Source organism: Bos mutus, chromosome 8 (genome assembly GCF_027580195.1).
Source record: "Bos mutus isolate GX-2022 chromosome 8, NWIPB_WYAK_1.1, whole genome shotgun sequence".
Classification (NCBI taxonomy): Eukaryota; Metazoa; Chordata; class Mammalia; order Artiodactyla; family Bovidae; genus Bos; species Bos mutus.
Genome location: NC_091624.1, coordinates 21,591,941 through 21,613,673, shown reverse-complemented (window position 1 = coordinate 21,613,673; position 21,733 = coordinate 21,591,941). Strand labels below are relative to the sequence as shown.

The window sequence follows — 21,733 nt, the reverse complement described above, 5'->3', positions numbered from 1 at the left end:
CCTTAGCGAAAACATAGATGGAAAAATTCTAAAGAATATCTTAGTCAGTTGAATACAGTAACTTATAAAAGTGACTATGACATGGATTTATCACAGGGGTGCAAACGTACTTTATCATAAGAAGATACAATGATGTAAGTAATCACATTATCAGATTACAGGGGGGAAGTAATCATCTCATAGTGAAAAGGTGTTAGAAAAAACTGGTTTTAATCAATAGAAGGAACTGTCTTTAATCTGATAAAAGTATCTATGGAAAACCTGTATCCTAGTTAATGGTGAAATATTAGAAGCATTTTGTTTAGGATAAGGAATAAAGCAAGGGTATCCAGTATTACCACATCTGTTCAACATTGCCCTAGCCAATGAAATAAATGGTTTAAGACAAGAAAGAGAATAAAAAATATAAAGTTTAGAAATGAAGAAACAAAATTGTTCATTATTTGTAGGTGATAAGGTTATCTACCTGATGGAATAATTATTAGGATTAAACATAGGTTAGAAAGGTTGTGTGTGTGTATTCAGTCACACAGTTGTGCCTGAATCTTCGTGGCCCCATGGACTGTAACATGCCAGGCTCTTCTGCCCATGGAATTCTCCAGGCACGAACACTGGAGTGGGTTGCTATGCCTTCCTCCAGGGGATCTTTCTAACCCAGGGATCATAGCTGTGTCTCTTGCATCTCCTGGATTTGCAGGCAGATTTTTTACCACTAGTGCCACCTGGGAAGCCATTAGGTACAAAATCAGTATACAAAATCAACTATCTTTTCAAATACATCACAAACAGAAAATATATCTTTCAAAAATAATTTTGAAAAGCATGAAACAATATAAAATATAAATAAACCTAACAAATAGGTAAGATCTCTATGGGAAAGTTAGAAAACTTTATAAATTAAAATGTTAAAACTTAAATATAATCCAAAATTTAGTTTCTTAGCTACTCTAATCTCATTTTAAGTGCTTAATAACCACATGTGACTAGCGGCTACAATATTGGGCCTTATGGTTATAAAAAACTAGGCAAGTTTAGCAAGTTTTAGTAGTTTGTTGCAGAGAGAAGTATGATGTAGTGCTCAATATGACTTTCAAGCCTGAAAAATATATATAATTATATTTAGTTAGAATTCTGTGAGGAAAAAGGACAATAAACATGTTCTGAACAATTACATGTATTTTTCTTTAAAGAATGATGTGTATGTGCATGAGTGCTTAGTGATGTCCAACTCTTTGCAGCTCCTAAGGACTGTATTCTGCCAGGCACCTCTGTCATAGAATTATCTAGGCAAGAATTATCTGGAGGGGTTTGCCATTTCCTCCTCCAGGGGATCTTCCACACTCACGGATTGAACCCATCTCTTGTGTCGCCTGCATTAGCAGACAGATTCTTTACCACTCTGCTGCTGCTGCTGCTAAGTCACTTCAGTTGTGTCCGACTCTGTGCGACCCCATAGACGGCAGCCCACCAGGCTCCCCCGTCCCTGGGATTCTCCAGGCAAGAACCCTGGAGTGGGTTGCCATTTCCTTCTCCAATGCATGAAAGTGAAAAGTGAAAGTGAAGTCGCTCAGTCATGTCTGACTCTTAGCAACCTGAGCCACCTGGAAAGCTTTAAAGAATGATGATGAATATTTAATCATTATAGTATTTTAGAACCCTTTGTATGTACTTAAAACAGTGACCAATATTAAAGCATTGGATATTATATCCTTTGGAACTCTTTAAATTGTATGTTAATATAAAGTGCAAGAGTGTACATAGTTCCTGAAAATTATTTGTGGAAACACACGGGCACAGTTTGAAGACAACTATCTTAAGAGTAACTATGAATTTTTCTTCAATGGATATATATATATATATAACCTTTCTCAAAATAAAAGCAAATATTGAATTATTATCAAAGTCTGATGTTTTTTAAAAAATGATTTATTACTGTTGGTATAGTGTAGATTTAAAAATCATTAATTACTTTTGTATCTTGTGTATCCCTGGATTGCTCCAGGGTCCTAGCAAGGTCACAAAACCAAAAACTATTAAAAATATTCAAATTTATTCATGTTTCTCAAGGGACATTAACGAAGATCAGGCTTATAACTACAGCGGCACTTCTTTAAATATCCTTTTGTTTTTATCTTATACCCATGAACTTCCCTGGTGGCTCAGAGGTTAAAGCGTCTGCTCATGATGTGGGAGACCCGGGTTCAATCCCTGGGTTGGGAATATCCCGTGGAGAAGGAAATGGCAACCCGCTCCAGTACTCTTGCCTGGAGAATCCCATGGACGGAGGAACCTGGTAGGCTACAGTCCATGGGGTCGCAAAGAGTCGGACACGACGGAGCGACCACTTCACTTCACTTCACTTCATGAGCTTTAGAGTCACTGTCACAAACTCTCCATCTTCACTCTCCTCCAAAGCTCTCCCACACACTTCTCGAGACAGAAACTTCTCTGTCCCCCTTCCCTTGAGTGTGTGTGCTCAGCTGTTCAGCTGTGTCCAACTCATTGCAACTCCATGGACTGTAACTTGCCAGGCTCTTCTGTTCATGGAATATTCCTTGTGCCCACCCACATTTCTTCCCCACAGGAAACAGAAGTCAAAACTTCTGTTCTTGATCACCAGCTACAGGACTCTAGAAAATGGCTGGAGGACATAGGGGCTTTTTGCCTCTGTTTCTCAGTAATTCTTTACAGAATAGAGTGCTCTGAAAAATGTGGTTGTTTTCACAGTCTGGCTGGTTTTCTCGAAAAATCCTCTTGGAGAGTTCTTTAAGAATAAATGTTCAAGTTTATTATTGGACTGAAATTTTCTTGGTTATGCTGTAGAACCATCAAATACAATGATGTAATATATTGCCTATAGGAAGGGCACTCACACTTAGTATGAGACTGGGGGAAGGTGTTGCCTATATATGTCATGTTATTATTATATGTCCTCATAAGCGAATAAACTTGCCTTCTTGATGTACGTATTTATCTTATGATTCTGGTTAAACTGTCTCATTCTGAGAGACAAATCTGTCCTGAGTCTGTAAACAAAATCCAGTTTCTGATCCTGAGGGGTTGTGGTTCAAATATATGCTGGGAGAAATTTACCCTGTGAGGTCTGTAGTCTTGTTCCCTTAATCCCTATGATAAACCCAGACATATCCATCTAGCTGAAAAAGTGCTTCTAAATAGTATTATCTGTGTGATGCCATGGACTGTAGCCTACCAGGCTCCTCTGTCCATGGGATTTTCCAGGCAATAGTACTGGACTGTATTTCCATTTCCTTCTCCAGGGGATCTTCCCAACGCAGGGATCGAACCCGGGTCTCCCGCGTTATAGACAGACGCTTTACCGTCTGAGCCACCAGGGAAGTCCAGTATTATCTGGAGAGTTGTGCATTTTGCTTTTCTCATGTACCATTGCATCTTGAGCATTTTCCTATAGCACCGAATATTCTTTGAGAACACAATTATAATGGGTGTTTAATTTTCCAGAATATAGATATGTCTTTATTTATTTAACCAATTTTTCTGCTTTGGAAATCTGGGTTGTTTCTAGTTTATTTGCCATAATTATAAAAAGAGATGCAGTGAATATTTTACACTTAGAAGTTTTTTTTATACATTTCTGTTATTTCCTTAAGATAAGTTCCTAGAACTGGAAATACTAGAATCAAACTGGATGAATACTGTGGTCAACTTCACATTGTTTCCAATACCCATTTCCCCCTTCTTCTAAAATAACAGAGTATTAGCAGAGTAAAAGGCTGCTTGGCTAAAGGTATTTCCCAGTCAGCCTCATAGCTAGACGTGGCTGTATGACTAAGTTCTGGCTGATGGGATTTGAGTTTAGTGATGAAGGCCCATAAAAGAATTGTGCTTCCAGGACTTTCCTGGTGGTCCAGTGGCTAAGATTCCACATGCCCAATGCAGGGGGCTCAAGTCTGATACCTGGTTAGGGAGCTAGATCCCACATACTGCAATTAAGTTTTCCCATGCTGCAACTAAAGATCCTGCATGCCTCAATTAAGACCTAGTCCAGCCAAATAAATAAATAAATGTTAAGAAAGAAAGAATTGTGCTTCACTTTCCTGGTCTTTCTCCAGCTCTTCATGGGCTGGAAGATGAAAGACACTGAAGCAGCCAAATTGAACCCACAGGTGGAAGTCATGTGTTGAAGACAGCAGCAGGGCCGGCTACAATTTGTGGGGCCCAATGCAAAATGAACCTTCAAGCCTTCTTGTTCAAAAAAAAGGTGGGGGGATTGCCATTAAATATAGTAAAATTTATAGTTTTCTCATCTTTCCATGCTCTTTCTTCCCGCATTTTTTTGCTATATAGTTTTCTGCTAAGTAAACTTAAAACTTAGATCATTAACATGAATTTTACCATTCATTATATTGTGCAATGTCTGTCCATTTATAAATGCGAATATAAGAACATTTAACTCATGTGCAGAATCACCAAAATTATATGATTTGTATTTTGTAATTCATTCAAGCATATATATCTCATTCTTATCAGAGGAGTATAAATGCTGCACAAAACTGATTTAAATGTTTTTGTTTCACTTCTTCATACATATTCTATCAACACTCTATCCTCAGGTTATTGATGAGTAAGGAAAGACTGAAAGGAAAAAAACTTTCCCTTTCTTTCTGTGCTATCATTTTCAAGGTAAGTGACTTGTTAATACATGGAAGTAACACAAGTAAGGAAAGATTCCTTGTTGTTTGTGTTTCTTAGAGTATTATTATCTTCTTTCTGGATTAGTAGTAAGTTCTAGTTTAAATGGAGAGCATGTCCTCCCAGGACTCCCAGGACTGCCAGTCCCCTTCCTCACTTCCTTTCTTAGTCATCAACATAACATATTGTACTCACTTTGAGTTTCACTAAACTTCCATGCACTGTGGGTCCACTGGAATTCTGGGTTCGTGGAGCACTGCCAACATGACATGCAAATGGAGTGCAGGAATGGCAGACACGGATTGTGTATTCCTCTGCTCACTTGCATGTCCCATTGTTGCACTGGACTTTACTTTTAAAACACAGGTTCAAAGATAAAATTAGTAAGACTTTCAAGATGGTAACAGCAGCCCATTAAACCAAGCTCTGGGCCCTTCTGAACATGGGGCTCTGTGGAACTGCACAGATCGAATAGTCAGACCTGGACGGCCTACCTGCTGGATGTTTAGACTGAAACACACTTCTACCCAGTTTAAGCTGTTGCATTTTGGGGTCTCTTTTGTTTCACTTTGTACCCTGACTCACGCAAACACTTTTAGTTATCAAAAATATCCCTTCCTACAATCTGGGGACTACGTGCTACAATGAGTACTCTAAGTCATACTTTTAATATTTTTGAAATTGGAGTGAATCTTATAATAAGTGTACTTTTAATATATTTATTTTACTTTTTCCCCCTAAAAAAGTCATTAAAAGCTAGATATTTAGTGTTTTATAATTGAAAGTGAAAGTGAAGTCGTTCAGTCGTGTCCGACTCTTTGCGACCCCATAGACTGTAGTCTACCACACTCCTCTGTCCATGGGATTTTCCAGGCACGGGTACTGGAGTGGGTTGCCATTTCCTTCTCCAGAGGATCTTCCCGACCCAGGGATTGAACCCAGGTCTCCCATATTGTAGGCAGACACTTTAACCTCTGAGTCACCAGGGAAGTTTTATAATTGAGGACATCTTCAAATCAAAGAGAGAGTATATTCATGTAACTCATTAATAGAACTTTAGATTCATAAAATATTTTAGCATTAAAGATCAGATGATCCAGAAGATTCTAAAGACTTAAAAAAATTTTTTTTCCTTTAAACTGGTCATTTTTTGAAATAAGTCTTTAGAGAGACTATATATAGTTGTTGTTCAGTTGCTAAGTTGTGTCTGACCCTTTGGAACCCCCTGGACTTCATCACACCATGCTCCCCTGTCCTTCATTCTCTCCTGGAGTTTGCTCAAATCCATGTCCATTGAAACTGTATATAGACAGATAAAAGTGCAGTGGGATGATAGGCAACCCAGAACATCCACCCATCCTCTCTGCTGACCTACAGTAAAAGGAACCGTTAGAGAGCAGTCTGAAACAAATGGAAAGACGCCAAGCCAATTCTTTCATCTTTGGCTGGTGCAAAGCACTAAGCAAATCTTTTAAAAATAACGACTTTATTGAGATATAATTGGCTTATAATAAACTTCACATTTGTAAAGTATAACAGTTGATGTCTTGACATGTTATTACACCCTTATGTTTTCACACATATGAAAACATCACTGCAATCAAGATATTGAACGTATATTTACATTACCCCTGAAAGTTTATTTTTTAAATTTTATAAGCCCCATCCCATCTCCAGGCAAAACTTACTTGCTTCCTGTCACTATAGAGATTAGTTTGCATTTTCTAAAGTTTTACATAAATGGCATCATTCAATATGTACCAATTTTTGGGGGGGCCTAGCTTCTTTCATTCAGCATAATTATTTTGAAATTCATCCATATCCATCCTTTTCATTGCTGAGTAGTATTCCATGTGCTGCTGATGGACATCTGAGTGGCTTCCATTTTTAACCACTGCAAAATAAAGCTCTATAAATATTCATGTATAGGTCTTAAAGTAAATGTATGTTTTCACTTTTCTTGGAATACCTAGGAGTGGAATGGCTAGATCTGATCAAATAGTATGTATATGTAACTTTTCAAGAAACTTCCCACTTGTTCTTCAAAATGACTGTAGCATTTTATATTCCCAACATGAGTGTATGAGAGTCTAGTTGCTCTGTGTCCTCACCAACAGTTGGTGTAGTCATTAAAAATGTTTTTAACTATTCTATTGGGTGTATGACAGTATCTCATTGTAGTTTTAATTTGTATTTATCCAATGACTAATAATGTTGAGCATCTTTGTTGTGTTTGCCATCTTCTGTGGTGGAGTATCTGTGTCACTGCTTATAAATCTTTCAACTGTTTCAGTTTTTTTTTTTTTCCTTGTAAGCTTTACACTCCTTATAAAGTTTCTGCCATAATAAGAATGCTTTGAGGCAGTTTATACTGTCTATTCTAAAATTTTGTTGATAAAACTGTTAGATAAACAGGACTATTAGTTAGAAACAAAGAAGATCCATGTTAACAGAGAGCTATCCAAATGGGCTGATATTTATGGCATCCACAGAGATGATTTATACTTATTCAAGCTGGCAGAAGTGAAAGTAAGTGGGGAAATGATGGCATAGAATTGGGAGACAGTGGGAAAGACTGAGAAGAATCGGCTAGGCAGGGCAAGATTGGTTTTGCTCCATCCAGTCTCTACTCCCACATGTGCCCCAAATTTATATCATGGTCAACTCTTTGCAGTCCTTCCCCTCGCCTCCCAAAGGGTTTTTTTTTTTTTTCATTATTATGGATGAACCTTTGTTCCTTTATAGCAAATATGTTAAGAAGATGGGAAGCCTAGTTCAGCAGAGGAAACTAGCTATAGGCTATCCTTTGTGGTAAGGCTGCCAAGAATTCTCAGCCATGGGCCACTTGATCAGAAACCCATGTATAAGCAAAAGAAAGTTTATCCATATGCCAGTGTTAACATCTAGCAAGTTTTGTATTTTTAAAAAAGTGACTTCATACAAAAGCACAGTAATAAGTCTAGAGTTTGACCTTGTCTCTCTAGCAAGCAGGTAGGGTGAGAACACTGACCTAGACTACAGTTCTGAATATAGTTTGTAACGGAGTGTAACGGGTGTGACTAGGGGTAAAGGATTGAAGGGCCTGGGCAGAGGCAGAAGTGAAGATAACAATCACGGTGAACAGGAGAGAAGAGCTAGTCATGTAAGAGAGGAAGAGGAGATAGACAACTTTCAGCCAACTCTCCTCCTGTTTCCACTTTGGCCTGTAGGAAAGAGGGCACTTTTGCTGCTCCCATACTGTCTGTATATCCTTCTGACTAGCTTCTTTCTGAGGGAGGAGGAATTCCACAAATACTCAAAGTACAGGGCAATTACCAAACCACATTTAATAAGAGGATAGTGTCTCTAAGCTGGTGTTCCCTCGTCTGCAATTACAGTCCCTTATTTCAGTACATTGGGCAGGGTCTGCCCATTCTCTCTTCTACACATGGGATCTGCATCAATTGCCCCTGGTCTGTTCCAGACCTTTCCACCAACTCTGAGTGATGGAAATGATGGAAGCTTCTTTAGGATTCTAGGCCTAAACAGCATAAACTGATTTGGCTTGACAAAGATCTCTGTACTGGGAGACAATTGGGTGCCTATTAGGTCATAAAGGTTATTTTGGGACTTTCCTGGTGGTCTGGTGGTTAAGACTCTTCACTTCCACTGCAGGGGAGTGCACGCTCAATCCCTGGTCAGGGAACTAAGTTCCCACATGCCATGCAGCATGGCCAAAAAATGTTACTTTATCCATTTGGTTATTGTTCTCATGGGCATATTCCTCAATTAGGAATCTCTGAAGAGGTTTGAGTGGTAGGATTTCAGCCCCTAAACTGTAACTGACATTTCTATAATTAATCCTCAAGAAAGTCCCCACCCAAGTGGGGCCCAAGAAAAGCACAATAGTTCCTGAGACAAAAGGACTACAACGAGGGTCAAGGTGACAGGATAAATAAAGTGGAAAGAGACATGTATATATATATAACCAAATCATTTTGCTGTATACCTGAAACTAACACAACATTGTTAATCAACTATACACCAATACAAAATAAAATAAAAAAATAATTTAAAAGTAGAGGGGAAAGAAAAGAAAATGGAAACAGGCTCCTTTGAGCTTCATCTGTGGGTAGAGAAGAAATCATCATTCAGCTATCCACCTACCTACCCATCCATCCATCCACTCATCAACACATTTCTGAGTTCTAGGCACCAAGCTGGGACATTATGATACAGCAGCAAACAAGTTGAACACTGTCTGAGGGAGGATTAGGGAAAAAGGTGGGAGAATGTATGTGAATTTGTCATAAAAGAAAAAAAAGTTAGAATGAGAGATCTCACAGCATTGCCCCCACAATCGTGGACTTGTTGAAGCTCCTGTAGAAAGAGAAATTAGAGGTAAACAGTGGAGCTGATACTCATAAGCTAATTTTGGAGACTCTGGGCATAAGAAGTACGGATTTGAGGATCAGGTGACAAAACAGCATAGAACTGGAGAAGGGTCATTGTTTCCATGTTTTCCAAGAATCCAGCACTGACCTGTAAAGCAGATATTCCCAACATTCACCAAAATCTGTTCTGTTCCCTTTTATATATTGATATAGAAGACTTCTCTGCACTTTTTGGACCTCTTGCAGCTGAGTGGCTCAGGCCATATGCAGTCTACAGCAGAGAACACCTGGTGAATACCATTCAGTCCTTTATCTGGTGAGTGTCCCTGTAAGCCTGCTTGGTTGATCAGAGAGGTTTCCTGCTCCTAATGGAGCAGCTACAGGACTGTGAAGTCCTCAGTCTAAATTGCTAGGTTTCTATAAGCGAAATAGTTCCCCTAAAGGGTGCCCAGATCTTGATTAGATTTTGTGGTATTGAGAAATAAAACCCTTGTCATAGCAAGCCACTGACTGAGACATTGGCTTTTGTCCTTGCTATGCCAGTTTAGCCTCGCCTGGAAAACTGAGAGTTTGCTGAACACTAAGAAATAGTAACCTTAGCACAGGTACTGATGTTCCCAAAATGGTTATCATGAGCAGGGAAAAGAGAGATGCCCTTTAGAGTTACTTTGTGGAGCCAGAATAGGAGAGGAAAGACCAGACAGATGATCTGTGATGACTGTGGTTAGCAAACTGCTTTGAGAACACATAGTTGTAAGCTTTCTCCTTGGAGATTCCCAGAAATATTTGAATGAGATTTTTGAGGGGTAGAGAAGAGTGTGTCAACAAAGGAAAATATGCATTATTTGATATTAAATGACTACATTAGTGTCACTAGGTGAGACCTGGTGTCTCTAGGTATTAATTGACTGAGTTGTGGGATATCTTGTGTTGGAGAGGGTTTGCAATTCCAGTTCTAGCTGGCAGAGCTGACTGCATTCTTCTCTTTGTCCTTCTTCCTTGAAGAGTAAACTCCCAAACATTGTTCACATCACTAGAAACTTTGGGATCCTCCTAGGATTCATGTTGGACTTACCTCCAAACTTTCAAGGATAATGAACTCTCTTGGTAAACATAATGTGATTTCAATTTCATTGTTTTCTCTTGAAACTGAGTACAAACAGGAAAACATTTCGAATGCAGATGTATTAAGGTTTGCACGCCAAAGAAGGCTTCAGAAATTTATAGCATGGTCTGTATTGTGCATTAAAATTCATGAGACCACTTTACAAAATTGTGAATCTTGAAAAAAATTCAAAGCTCTTCATGTGCCCTAAATCAATAATTTCAGGACAGTTCAACAACAGGTTGAAAGCATAGTTTTCAGTAGTCAATGGCTAATCCCCATATCCAATTTGAGTTTAACTATCTATACTTCTTTGAAAGTAGCAACAACAATCTTATTGTTTCCATGATGTTTCATGCACAGTTGCTCAGGAAGAAAATGCAATCTTATGGGCCTCTAGGAATTGGAGAAGCTTCTCCAAGCCTGTAATGCCTTTAACTAATTAATCCTATAATTAATCCTGTAGCACTATATTTTTGAAAGGTTCCTATGACCTAACCATATGATTATACAGTTAAATAAATCTAATCTAAATAAATCTACATGTTGCTTTGATTTCTAAATACCATATAAAGTGGCACGATCAGGAAGAATACTAAACACTTTGATTACTTCCCCCCAGGGTCACTGTTCACATTTTGCCTATGAGCTATCCATATAGATCTACTTCCTTGCTGTCAAAGATCTCTTCTTATTTGGATGGTGAGTAGAGCCCTTCAGGTCAGGAAAGACAGGGCCTCACACAAGCCACAAGGGAATAAATTGTGGTTGGGCTTTTCCGATTTATTTCCCTTTGCCTCTGATTGGTCTAGGAATGTGCCTATGGCCCATAGTGGCAGATGAAACAAAAGGAGAGGTCAGTTGGGAGACTTCCTGTAATTGTTCTTCCCAGGGAAAAAAAAAAAAAAAACACCCACAGAAATTCACATGAAGAAAGCATTTTACCTCAGCCTTTCCTTTCTGCTTTGAATGTGGATTTGATCTTAGAAGCTGCAATAGCCATAAAGTGGCAAAAGGTGGCAGAACAAGACAGAGGAGAGTCTGGGTCCTTAATGACATCATTGCACTGCTGACTGACTTCTTAGGTGAGAAAATTTAACATCACTACTTTTGCCTGGAAAATCCCATGGATGGAGGAGCCTGGTAGGCTGCAGTCCATGGGGTCGCTAAGAGTCGGACACGACTGCGCGACTTCACTTTCACTTTTCACTTTCATGCATTGGAGAAGGAAATGGCAACCCACTCCAGTATTCTTGCCTGGAGAATCCCAGGGACGGGGAAGCCTGGTGGGCTGCTGTCTATGGGGTCGGACACGACTGAAGTGACTTAGCAGCAGCAGCATTGCTTAAGGAAGGCCCTGGGAGACTGGATTCTGTTATTTGCTGCTGAATGCATCCTAATGCTACAACCATCCCAACCTGAAACCAACCTGCAAAATTCACAACACAATTTCCAGACCTAAGTTAAAGAAAGTGAAAGTGAAGCGGCTGAGCCTTGTTGGCTTTGTGACCCCCATCGACTGTAGCCTGCCAGATTCTTCCACCTATGGGATTTTCCAGGCAAGAATATTGGAGTGGGTTCCCATTTCCTTCTCCAGGGGATCTTCCCGACCCAAGGATCGAAGCTGGGTCTCCCAGAAAGCATCCCAAACATCTTTTTCAGAGAAGTAGAGTGATAATAGCATTTTTCCAGTTCATTTGAGGTGTCTGATCTTTGGCAAATAAAATCAGAATTTTCATTTGCAAACCAAACTTATTGTCAAGTGACTAGAAATTACTAGTGAATGCTTTCTAACTAGGAATTACATTTGCTGAAAACTCAGGTCTTTCTCTTATTGTTTTGTTATCCTGCTTTGTTTATTCATACGGGGGAATCCTTGGAGGTAAGGATTAGAGTTGCTGAAGAGTTTTGAACCATGACTGTGAGTTAACAAATATCCCATTGTTTGTGGAAGAGCACTTTGATCAGCTAGCCTTACAGCTGGATCGACAACTTTGGTCAATATTGTTTCAATGTGAATCGACAGAAATTAATTTTAATGAGGACAAGCAGAAGAAATGTTTGGCCCTCAGTCAAATATTCTTCATAGTTGAAAGAAGGGCGCTTACTCTCTTCTGGTGGGTGAGGAAGTCACCCACCTATGAGGGCAGAAAGCTCTAGGAGACTGGATCTAACGTGCAGTTAGCTGTGGAGAATATAAGCATTGGAAAGAACAGACTTTGCAAAAGAGACCCAAAGGCTACAAGCCTTGGCAAGGCAATGTTGGTTTTCACCTTGAGAGACTAATGACAGTTGTGACCCTCAGAGTCCTCTTTATGTGAGGATCAACAAGCTTTGGTCACCAAGGTGAGATAGTAAAACATTTGGGGTGAGGTTGTGAGGTTTTCTTTCTCTTTTTTTGGCTGCATGACATGGGAATCTTAGTTCCTGACCAGTGTTGGAACTCATGCCCACTGCAGTGAAAGCACAGAGTGCTGGGGAAGTCCCTGGAATGAGATGTTTCCTTGATTCTTTTTTGAGGTAAGGGCAAGTTGCTGCCAAGAAGGTGTGTCACCTCTGGGCAAGCACAGTTCTTTCTTTGGAAGTCAATTTTATTCAGTTTCAGAAAAAAAGACCTCACATGAATTTGGATTAGAAAATAGGATATCAAGAGACTTGTTTTCCTAGAAATGAAAGAAAAAGAAATAACCCTTCAAGGATAATTTTCTGAATCTTCCTCTTACATCAAAAGATACATATCTTATCCCCACAGCACCTTCTCCAAGAGTCAACTCACCCTCCTTAAATTCTTCTTAGCTGGGACAAGCCAATTCCCTTCACCCACACCTCTCATTTTTTTCTGTAAATAAATGTTTATGTAAAACATTTCCTTTGTTAGTTGGAGACTTCTTCGGTGGATCACGTTGTGCTCAGCAAAAGTGGTTGCAGAAGAGCTGAGGAAGTTGGAGTAACTTAGACCTCTGGCGTTTTGGGGTGATTTATAGACAGTATCCTATAACCCCACCATCCCAGACTCACCTTACTATACTAGCTGCTCCCTTGGATGCCAAGGTCCTGAAAAGAAGAAAGCTGTCTTACTCACTCATCGTTGGGTCTCTAGCACTAGGCATAGTCCCTGTCACCCTGTAGGCACTCAATAAGTGCAAATTAATATATGAGACTTGGTGTCTTTTAAAAAACAAAATTTCTTGTGCTAAAGGGCTTCTCAGACACCATTCAGAATTTAATGTGTCTACCTTAGTGTGAGGACTAATGTTTAAGTGTGACAATAAGGGGTTCATTTGGCTGAAACAGTTCTTGTCTTCCATTGGCTGGTGTTAACTGGTATCTGGAATCAAGATTGCCTGGAGAAATATCAATAACCTCAGACATGCAGATGACACCACCCTTATGGAAGAAAGTGAAGAAGAACTAAAGAGCCTCTGGATGAAAGTGAAAAAGAAGAGTGAAAAAGTTGGCTTAAAACTCGACATTCACAAAACTAATGGCATCCAGTTCCATCACTTCACGGCAAATAGATGGGGAAACAACGGAAATGGTGAGAGACTATTTTTTTGGGCTCCAAAATCCTGCAGATGGTGACTGCAGCCATAAAATTAAAAGACCTTATTCTTTGGAAAAAAAGTTATGACCAACCTAGACAGCATATTAAAAAGCAGAGACATTACTTTACCAACAAAGGTCTGTGTAGTCAAAGCTATGGTTTTTCCAGTAGTCAGGTATGGATGTGAGAGCTGGACTGTAAAGAAAGCTGAACACTGAAGAATTGATGTTTTTGAACTGTGGTGTTGGAGAAGACTCTTGAGAGTCCCCTGGACTTCAAGGAGATCCAACCAGTCCATCGTAAAGGAAGTCAGTCCTGAATATTCATTGGAAGGACTGATGCTGAAGCTGAAACTCCAATACTTTGGCCATTTGATGCGAAGAACCAACTCAATGGAAAAGACACTGATGCTGGGAATGATTGAAGGCAAGAGAAGGGGATGACAGAGGATGAGACGGTTGGATGGTATCACCGATGTGATGGACATGAGTTTGAGAAGGCTCTGGGAGTTGGTGATGGACAGGGGAGCCTGGCGTGCTGCAGTCCATGGGGTTGCAAAGAGTTGTATACAACTGAGTGACTGAATTGAACTGAACAGGCCTCTGAAAAAAAAAAAAAACATGATTCTAACCTCTTCAAAGCCTTTTCTCTTTCAGATTCACCACTGTGTTTCTGCAGATTGGGGCATTTATGCTAATAGTTCAGCTAGACTGAAAAAGAAAAAAAGCTTGAGTCAACTGAATACTGCTAATATGATTTAGGCATTTATTAAGTTGGGGATAAACAGCTAAATTTAGATTTACTTATGATTAATTTGTTTGGCATAGCTCCTTATATAATAATACATGAACTACAATTTTGAATGTGAAGATACATACCGTTGTTTAGTATCTTTTAAAATATGGTTGCTCTTTCCTTTTCTTGTTCAAAAGAGGGAGAGCATTCCATGTGTACGTTACAGGAAGAAGATGTAATCCTACCGCTCCTTTATCGCAAACCTCTCTGGAGGGGGAGCTAGACAGAAGCCAAGCTGCTTTTGCTGGTTATGGCTTCTGGTTGTGTATGTATTGCGGCTGGACAGGGGTTTGGTAAAAGACAAGAGTAACTGTCCAAACATGTTGCTGGAAAGCAATCTACATGCAACTTGTTGACTTCTGTTTCAGGTCTCCCAGTCACAACAGTGCCAGGGTTTACATTTTTTTCTAGATAAAAGCAAATAGGGGTTAGACAAAATTCTTTGTCTAACATGTTGCCAGTGCACGAATTTTGCAGAGGACTCAACTTGTTCAGATTTAAACAAAGCTACACTAACAAAACATAAAAAAAGTTGTGTACCGGAAAAAATGATCCTTAAAGTTTCCTGCTCCTCCTATCAAGCCTCTAGGGAAAGTTTACCTCTCTATACTTGGCGTGGCTTTGCCAAAGCCCACCCCTATCATGCAGAGCTACATGGTTGACTTAAACCATCTCACCACTTACTGAAAGAACTTGAGAAGAGTTCACTGGCACTGGTGGTGATCTTTCCTTCATTCTCTTTCCAGCCTCTTGCCTATAAGTCCTAGAATAGGTTGTAGAGCCACCATGGGTGGTATGCACGTCTAGATGATTCCCACTGGTAATACCAGGAAGATGCAGCAGTTGAAACCTGAAAGAGAAAACCCATCCCTCCCCTAAGAATAACACGTAGGGAGGATCCCCCTCCAAACACACATGACCCCCAACACACACACTGAAACTAAAACTCTAATAACAACAAAGGAAAAAGTAGCTATGTGGTGGTGTAGAAAGTTCCTTTTTGCATTTGCCATTCTCTTTGCCTGGAATGCAAGTAGAAAATTTTTTCAGGAGTCAAAATTGTACATCGCAACCAGTCCTCACTACCTGGATCCTCTTTGCTCCTCCCTAATTTTCTTCCTTAGTCCCATTTCTCTTCCTTTCAGTATTCTTCTTTTCTGTATGCATTTCCACTGTGGATCCCTTTACTCTTTTCCTCCCTTCCTTCCTTCCCCCACTACCCCCATTTCTCTCTCTCTCATTCATTTCCTACTATGTGTTAGGTATTGTTCCAGGTTCAAGGGATAGAGCAATGAATGAAACCTAGAAGACTCCTGATATTGTGGCACTTATATTCTGTAGGGGGGTGGGGAGGATGGAGGGGGAAAAAAAGACAAAATAATACATTTCAGGTAATAAGAGCTTCAAAGGGAATCAAACTGCATAAAGTGATAGATGACCTGGGGGTTGGGAAGGGATAAGAATGATTTAGATGGGATGAAAAGTCTGTTGGGGGAGAAGGGGTTAAATTTTAATTGAGATCTGTATACAGGAAAGATTCAGCTAAGAGACAAGCATTCCAGATACAGAAAATGGCAGTGCAAAGTCCCTCTGTGGTAAGAACCAATGTTAACAAGTCCAAAGAAGTGAAAGAGAGCAGGTGTGACTATAGCTTGGAGAAAGAGCATGGAAATGGCAAGACATGAAGTTTTGCAGGGACAGGTCACATCTGGCCTGGAAAGTAATGTAGGGGTTTGTATTTTATTCTTAGTGTGATAGGAAGCCAGGTCCTAGCAAAGGGATGAATTATTTATCCAGAACACTATCCATTATTTTGTTCCTTTGTATTCTCCATAGGCTAGCCCTATAAGCATTTCACGACAGTGGGGCGGACATAGAGGATTTATTACGTAAAGGAGTCTGGGACACACAACCGATGACAAATGTGAGACCCTCTGCTTCACTCTACATCCTTGTCTACTTCACCCATCTCTCTGAGCTACCCAGTTCCTACATAAGTATGCCATCTGTCCTTCTTTTTGATAAATTAATCATTTGCCTTTGGATTTTCATCTGGTTTTACCCCCAATTTGTTAACATAATACTTAAAAAAAAATCACTCATCTATATTTCTGCATAGGTCATTAGGGAAAAGATCATGAAAATTTGTTAATTTTTTTTATGGTTGCCATGCAGGGAAGGAATAATTATTCCTAATAAATAATTAGGAATAATTAGGAATAATTATCATCCCTAATTATTTTGGGATGATCATGTACACACTGCTATATTTAGAATGGATAACCAACAAGGACCTACTGTATAGCACAGGGAATTCTGCTCAATGTTATGGGCTAGCCTGGATGGGAGGGGAGTTTGGGAGAGAATGGATACATGCATATGTATGCCTGAATACCTTCCTTATTCATCTGAAACTACCACAACATTTTTAATCGGCTATAACCTAATACAGAATCAAAAGGTTTTTTAGGAAAAAAAAGAAAATCTGTTAAATTTTAAAGCAGAACTCCCCATTCATTGCTGATGACTCACAACAATGCTGTAATCTGACTACTGGAAGCCATAGCGCATCTCCATTGCAGTTATATTAAGTACTTTAAAATTACATCTCCAATCATCTTTGACATAGTCCCAAAGGTAATCCAACCTAAAAAAAAAAATTGTCAGCTAATGAACATTTCTCAGCAAATTCATGTGCTTGGGATAAAAATATCCAAATGGTTCGTGTGACTTTAAAATTACCCAGTTTTGTATCATGTCACTGTAATTCAAAATGCATCATAGTATATATAAAAATCCCACAGTAATCAAATCCAATTAGAATGTCTCTTTACACAAATTAAGTTACCAATTAAATAAATTCCCTCAAATGAGGACTGTATCCAAGGTAAATTAAATTAATCCTATCATTATATTCATCCTACTTGTATTCTCTAGTTGCACTGTAGTATTCTCAACACTTTTTAAAAATTATGACAGTAGAAAAACATACACACACAATTCAAATGTTTCCATTTAAGAAATATAAGAAAATCAGTTATGAATTTTTAAGCAAACAGCCCATACTTTTGAATGGCTACCTTGGGACTCCACAATAGTGTGAGCGTGTGGGTGGTTTTGATCCTATTCACCATATCAGAAAAATCCAGCTATAGAAATGAGAGAAAACCAAGGCTTCTTAGGATGCCTCAGTGAAATGGTTCATTTATTTGAACTGATAAGTCTATGCAAATACACTCAGTGACAATAGGGAGCTTCTTAGACCTGACAATAATTTAAATTCTGAAAAGTATACAGGACTATTAGAGACCTTCACCCTTCTGGTAGATTATGTCCCTTGATGCTGGAAGGGGACTTGAGTTTCTCCCTAGCCCCCTGCTTAGGATTAAACGAGAGACCTCAGCTTTGGTGTAAAGCTGCCAGCAGTCCTAATCCAAGATAACATGCACAATTTGGACTCTAGGAATGAGAGACAAAAGGAAGGGTGATCTAGAAAGTGGGTAGGGATAAAGGTGGGTAGGATTGTTGCTTCTGCAGAAAATGTCCAAGGATGGCAGATTCTAGTTAAGATCAATGTGGGAAGATGTCTTAGTGTGTAGGTAGAAAAATAAGACACGACAAAGATGACCTCAGCCATTGAGAAGGAAGGAGTCACAGGAAGGGATGTCTGTGTGCAGTAGACAATGGAATTAGAAAGAGCAGAAATGAAAACCAGCAAAGACTCTGATCTAGGGATTAGCTAGCTTAAATGTTCTGTCATTGGACACAAACTTTCCACCAGGAGATCTAATCTTAATGCAACAAACTCAAATTAGTTCTAGGTTGGGGGTGGTTCTGTTCTCAGACATGGGGCTGAACCTGTTACTGGGGTTGGGGTGGGGGTGAAAGGATGGAATCTGAGCATCTCAGTAAGTCACCTAGCAGCTCTGGTCACTTTGGACATTCCCGGGGGATACAAACAGCTTACTATAACAACACAACACACACGGACACCTGTTTGTTCCCCAAGACCAACACCACAGTGAGTTTTTACCATCTTAGCTTACAAAGACATTATTTTGTCCAGGTTACAGATTTCACAAAAGAGAATTTGACTACATAGATATTTATAAAATGATTGTGGTTGAGAGAAAAGTACAGGGGCTTGAAGTCAGAAAAGCTACTATATTCCAGTGCTCTCTGCTGCTGTTCAGCTGTGTGAACCTGAAGAAGTTCTTTAACATCTGTGAGCCTCTTTGTTCATCTGTAAAGCATGGTGATGAAGCCCTGTTACTCCCTCGATGTTCTCAAGCAGATTCCAAGACAGGAGCTCACTGTGAAAACTTAAAGCAAACAGAAGACGTGGCACTGAAACAAAGCAGAGAGCTGCTTGAACTCTAATATAATCATCCACCGCCATAAGGACTCTTTGGCCACTGGTTTGATAAGTACTGTCAAATGACATTTATTTATAACTTTTGAGAAAAGTAATTTTCAGATGCTAGTCTTGGAATAGGCTCAACCGGAGTCTTAGATCATTTCCAATTTGAATGGACAAGTCTTATTTTGGGCTTGGTTGGAGGTGGGGCTAGATGAAACTGAGCTGTATATCCTTCTGCAGTAACAAGGAAAAGTCAACCTTTATTCTAGTAGTGTTTGGTCAGGAACAGCTGCTCCATAGGTGTCAGCCCTATACCCCATTTCATACTTTAAATAATATCACTAATATCTTTATCCAAAATACACTTGAGTTTTATATGCTTAATATAGGAGAGAAAAGAGCTAATATTCATCAAATGCCCTTTATGAGATAAGCACTTGCTAGTGTTTTACACATATTCTGTCATTTAATCTCCAAGGCAACTTAAAAGGGAAGATATCACTGTCCCCATTTTACAGGTGAGAAAACTGAGGCTCAGAGTGCTTATAACTTGCCCAAGTTCACACCACTAGGACACGACAGAGATTTGATATAAAAATTCAGGTCTTCTGACTTCAGTCCCTACTTTTTCTTCTGTAACATCATGCTATAGAAGAAAAAGAATGAGGGTGAATGATTAGCCAGCAAAGTTGGGGGAAAGGATATGCCATTAGTAAAGAGCTCAGCCATTCTACATCATTCTGCAAAGTCCAACTTTCAAAGAATCAGAATACGATAGAAATCTTCAATATTAAATTGAAAACTAAACATAAGCAATCTGACTTGATGATCCAGAAAGTGCTTTCAGATCTTGCTGTGCCTTAAAGTTTTCACAGTCAAAGTTGATTATCAGTGCACTACAGATGTGTGGAAAAGAAAATGCCAGGTAACAGTAGCCAGCTCACCAGCCTCCAAGATGGCAGGCACTATGCAGCTTTTATTATGTCATAGCAAGGAAATAAATAGAATCTATGGTCCTGCGTCTTGGGATATATATCCTAAATATATATCCATTCTTATTCCCAGTGAGAAAGAAGTCACTATAAGAGAATCTCACCTTTTATCATTCATATTCTACCTTTAAAATCCTAAACCAGTGGAACCACTGTGCACAATAATTTTGGCAGTCACAAACTCTGTCACGAAGCAGAATGAGAAACAGGAGAATATAAGTGGTATTTAAATGTCCATCATTCAGTGGGTCAGACTGCATGAGGCAATGTGGCTGTGTGGAGGGCGAGAGGTCTGGGCCCATAGTGAACAGCCTGCCTTTGCCTGAGAGTTACTAAAGCCAACGTTCTTGACTTATATTTAATCCCAGCCATCCCAGTGCCTATATCCCTGGCAACCTTAAAACAATGAATTATCTGCAAGCAACCAGATTCAAATAAAGAGCTCAATAGTTGAATCTCCAAGAAGTGGCCAGTTTCAGAAAGGCATTTCTTGGCAGGCTAGAGCAGACTGGGGTGAAAGTTGTACCGAAGGCTGGAGAAGAGTCCGATGTGTTTCACGAGATTGGGCTCCACCACGTAGGCCCGTTCCCCCTTGGCCCTCAACAGTGAGTACAGTGCCATGTCCTTGCCGAAGCCCTTGTGGCAGTAAACCTGGGACAGGTAGGTGAGGGTCCGGCGGGCCGCAGGGGCAGGGAAGAGCATGGCAGGGGTGCAACACTGTGAAGCGGGGACCACGCTGTACAGGGAAGGACTCAGCCGCCGCAGCTCCAGGAAGTAGTGGCGGCCCACCAGCTCCACCAGACCCATGCTGTACAGGGAGAAGAAGAGCATGACGGGCCAGCTAAACCCCGGGCGGCTGGCAAACCGCATGTATATCCAGGTTAGTAAGGGCCCCAGCAACATGCCGACACCGAGCCACTCCAGGATACGCATGGGCTCCGGGTTGATGTAGTGCTGGAGCCTCTCGGGGTGATAGAGCTTCAGATAGAGGGCATCTTGGAGGTGGGGCTCAGAGAAGCGAGCCCGCAGAAGGTGCTCCAGGACTGGAAAGATCTGCTCCTCTGGAACGGCATCATCTTCCACCATCAGGACATAGTCTGGGTTGTAGGTCTGCAGGGAGGATTCCAGACAATAGACGTAGTCCTGCTTCTCCTTCTCAAACGAGTTGGTGGAAGGGTCATCGCCATAGTCATCCTCGGTGCCCTCATAGCGGTTGGCCACAGGGACGTACTTGGACAGCAGCTTGGCATCAAAATGGCTCACGCTCCGCTCCACGTTGCACAGGAAGAGTTGGTGCCCCTCACATTGGGGGCCACACTGTTGAAGGAGCCGGTGGAACTGGGACACCACCTGCAGGACGTAGTGGAAGCCAGGCTGCCTGTCCACAGTGATGATGGTGATGACCAGCCAGGGCCGCGGCGTGGCCTGCCAGACGATGGGCACCGAGCCGTTGGCAGAGGGCAGCTCCTCAAAGTAGTGCAGGGCAGCTTCACCTTCTTTCAAGCTCTGCTGCAGGAACTCTTGGCTCATTTGGTTCAGATGCCAGTGGCGCAGGTAGAAGTAAGAGTGCAGAAGCCGGTGACAGGCCAGCGGGGCCAGCAGGCCAAAGGTCACCACTGTTAAGATGAAGAGCTGGACAGCGGTGCTGCCCCAAGAGAGCCGCCTCAGCCTCCGGAGGAGCATGGCAGCTGGAGAGGTTGAAGTGCTCATGAGGTCGACTCTGGTCAGGTCTGGTCCCGAGAACAAACCATCCTGGACCGTAGGCCAAAATCAGTGCAAGTCAAACCTAAAGAGGGAAGAAGTAAAGAATGGTACAGGGCTTAAAAAACTCCAGGGATGGAACTCAGCACATATCAAACCAGAAATTCTTATTCTAGTCTGTGTTGCTGCTAG

General features: G+C 40.6%; 2 protein-coding genes across 7 annotated transcripts in view; both read right to left on the bottom strand.

Moving 5' to 3' along the window:
* The window catches only part of ALDOB (aldolase, fructose-bisphosphate B), an 89,087-nt gene that overhangs the window by 34,057 nt on the left and 33,297 nt on the right, over window positions 1-21,733 (bottom strand). The window lies entirely within an intron of this gene.
* Window positions 15,202-21,733, bottom strand: part of PGAP4 (post-GPI attachment to proteins GalNAc transferase 4) — a 39,309-nt gene continuing 32,777 nt past the window's right edge. For 2 of the 3 annotated variants that reach the window (XR_011465062.1, XR_011465061.1), the window contains 2 exons: window positions 19,945-21,626; window positions 15,202-15,338 (listed from right to left, as the gene is read on the bottom strand). Coding sequence is in view for 1 of the 3 variants with exons in the window: in XM_070375186.1 (XP_070231287.1) it covers window positions 20,339-21,550 (1,212 nt within the window). In the remaining 2 variants the exon portion in view is untranslated. Of the gene's footprint in view, window positions 15,339-18,303; window positions 21,627-21,733 lie in introns of those variants that run through there. The other variant, XM_070375186.1, reaches the window with a different exon arrangement.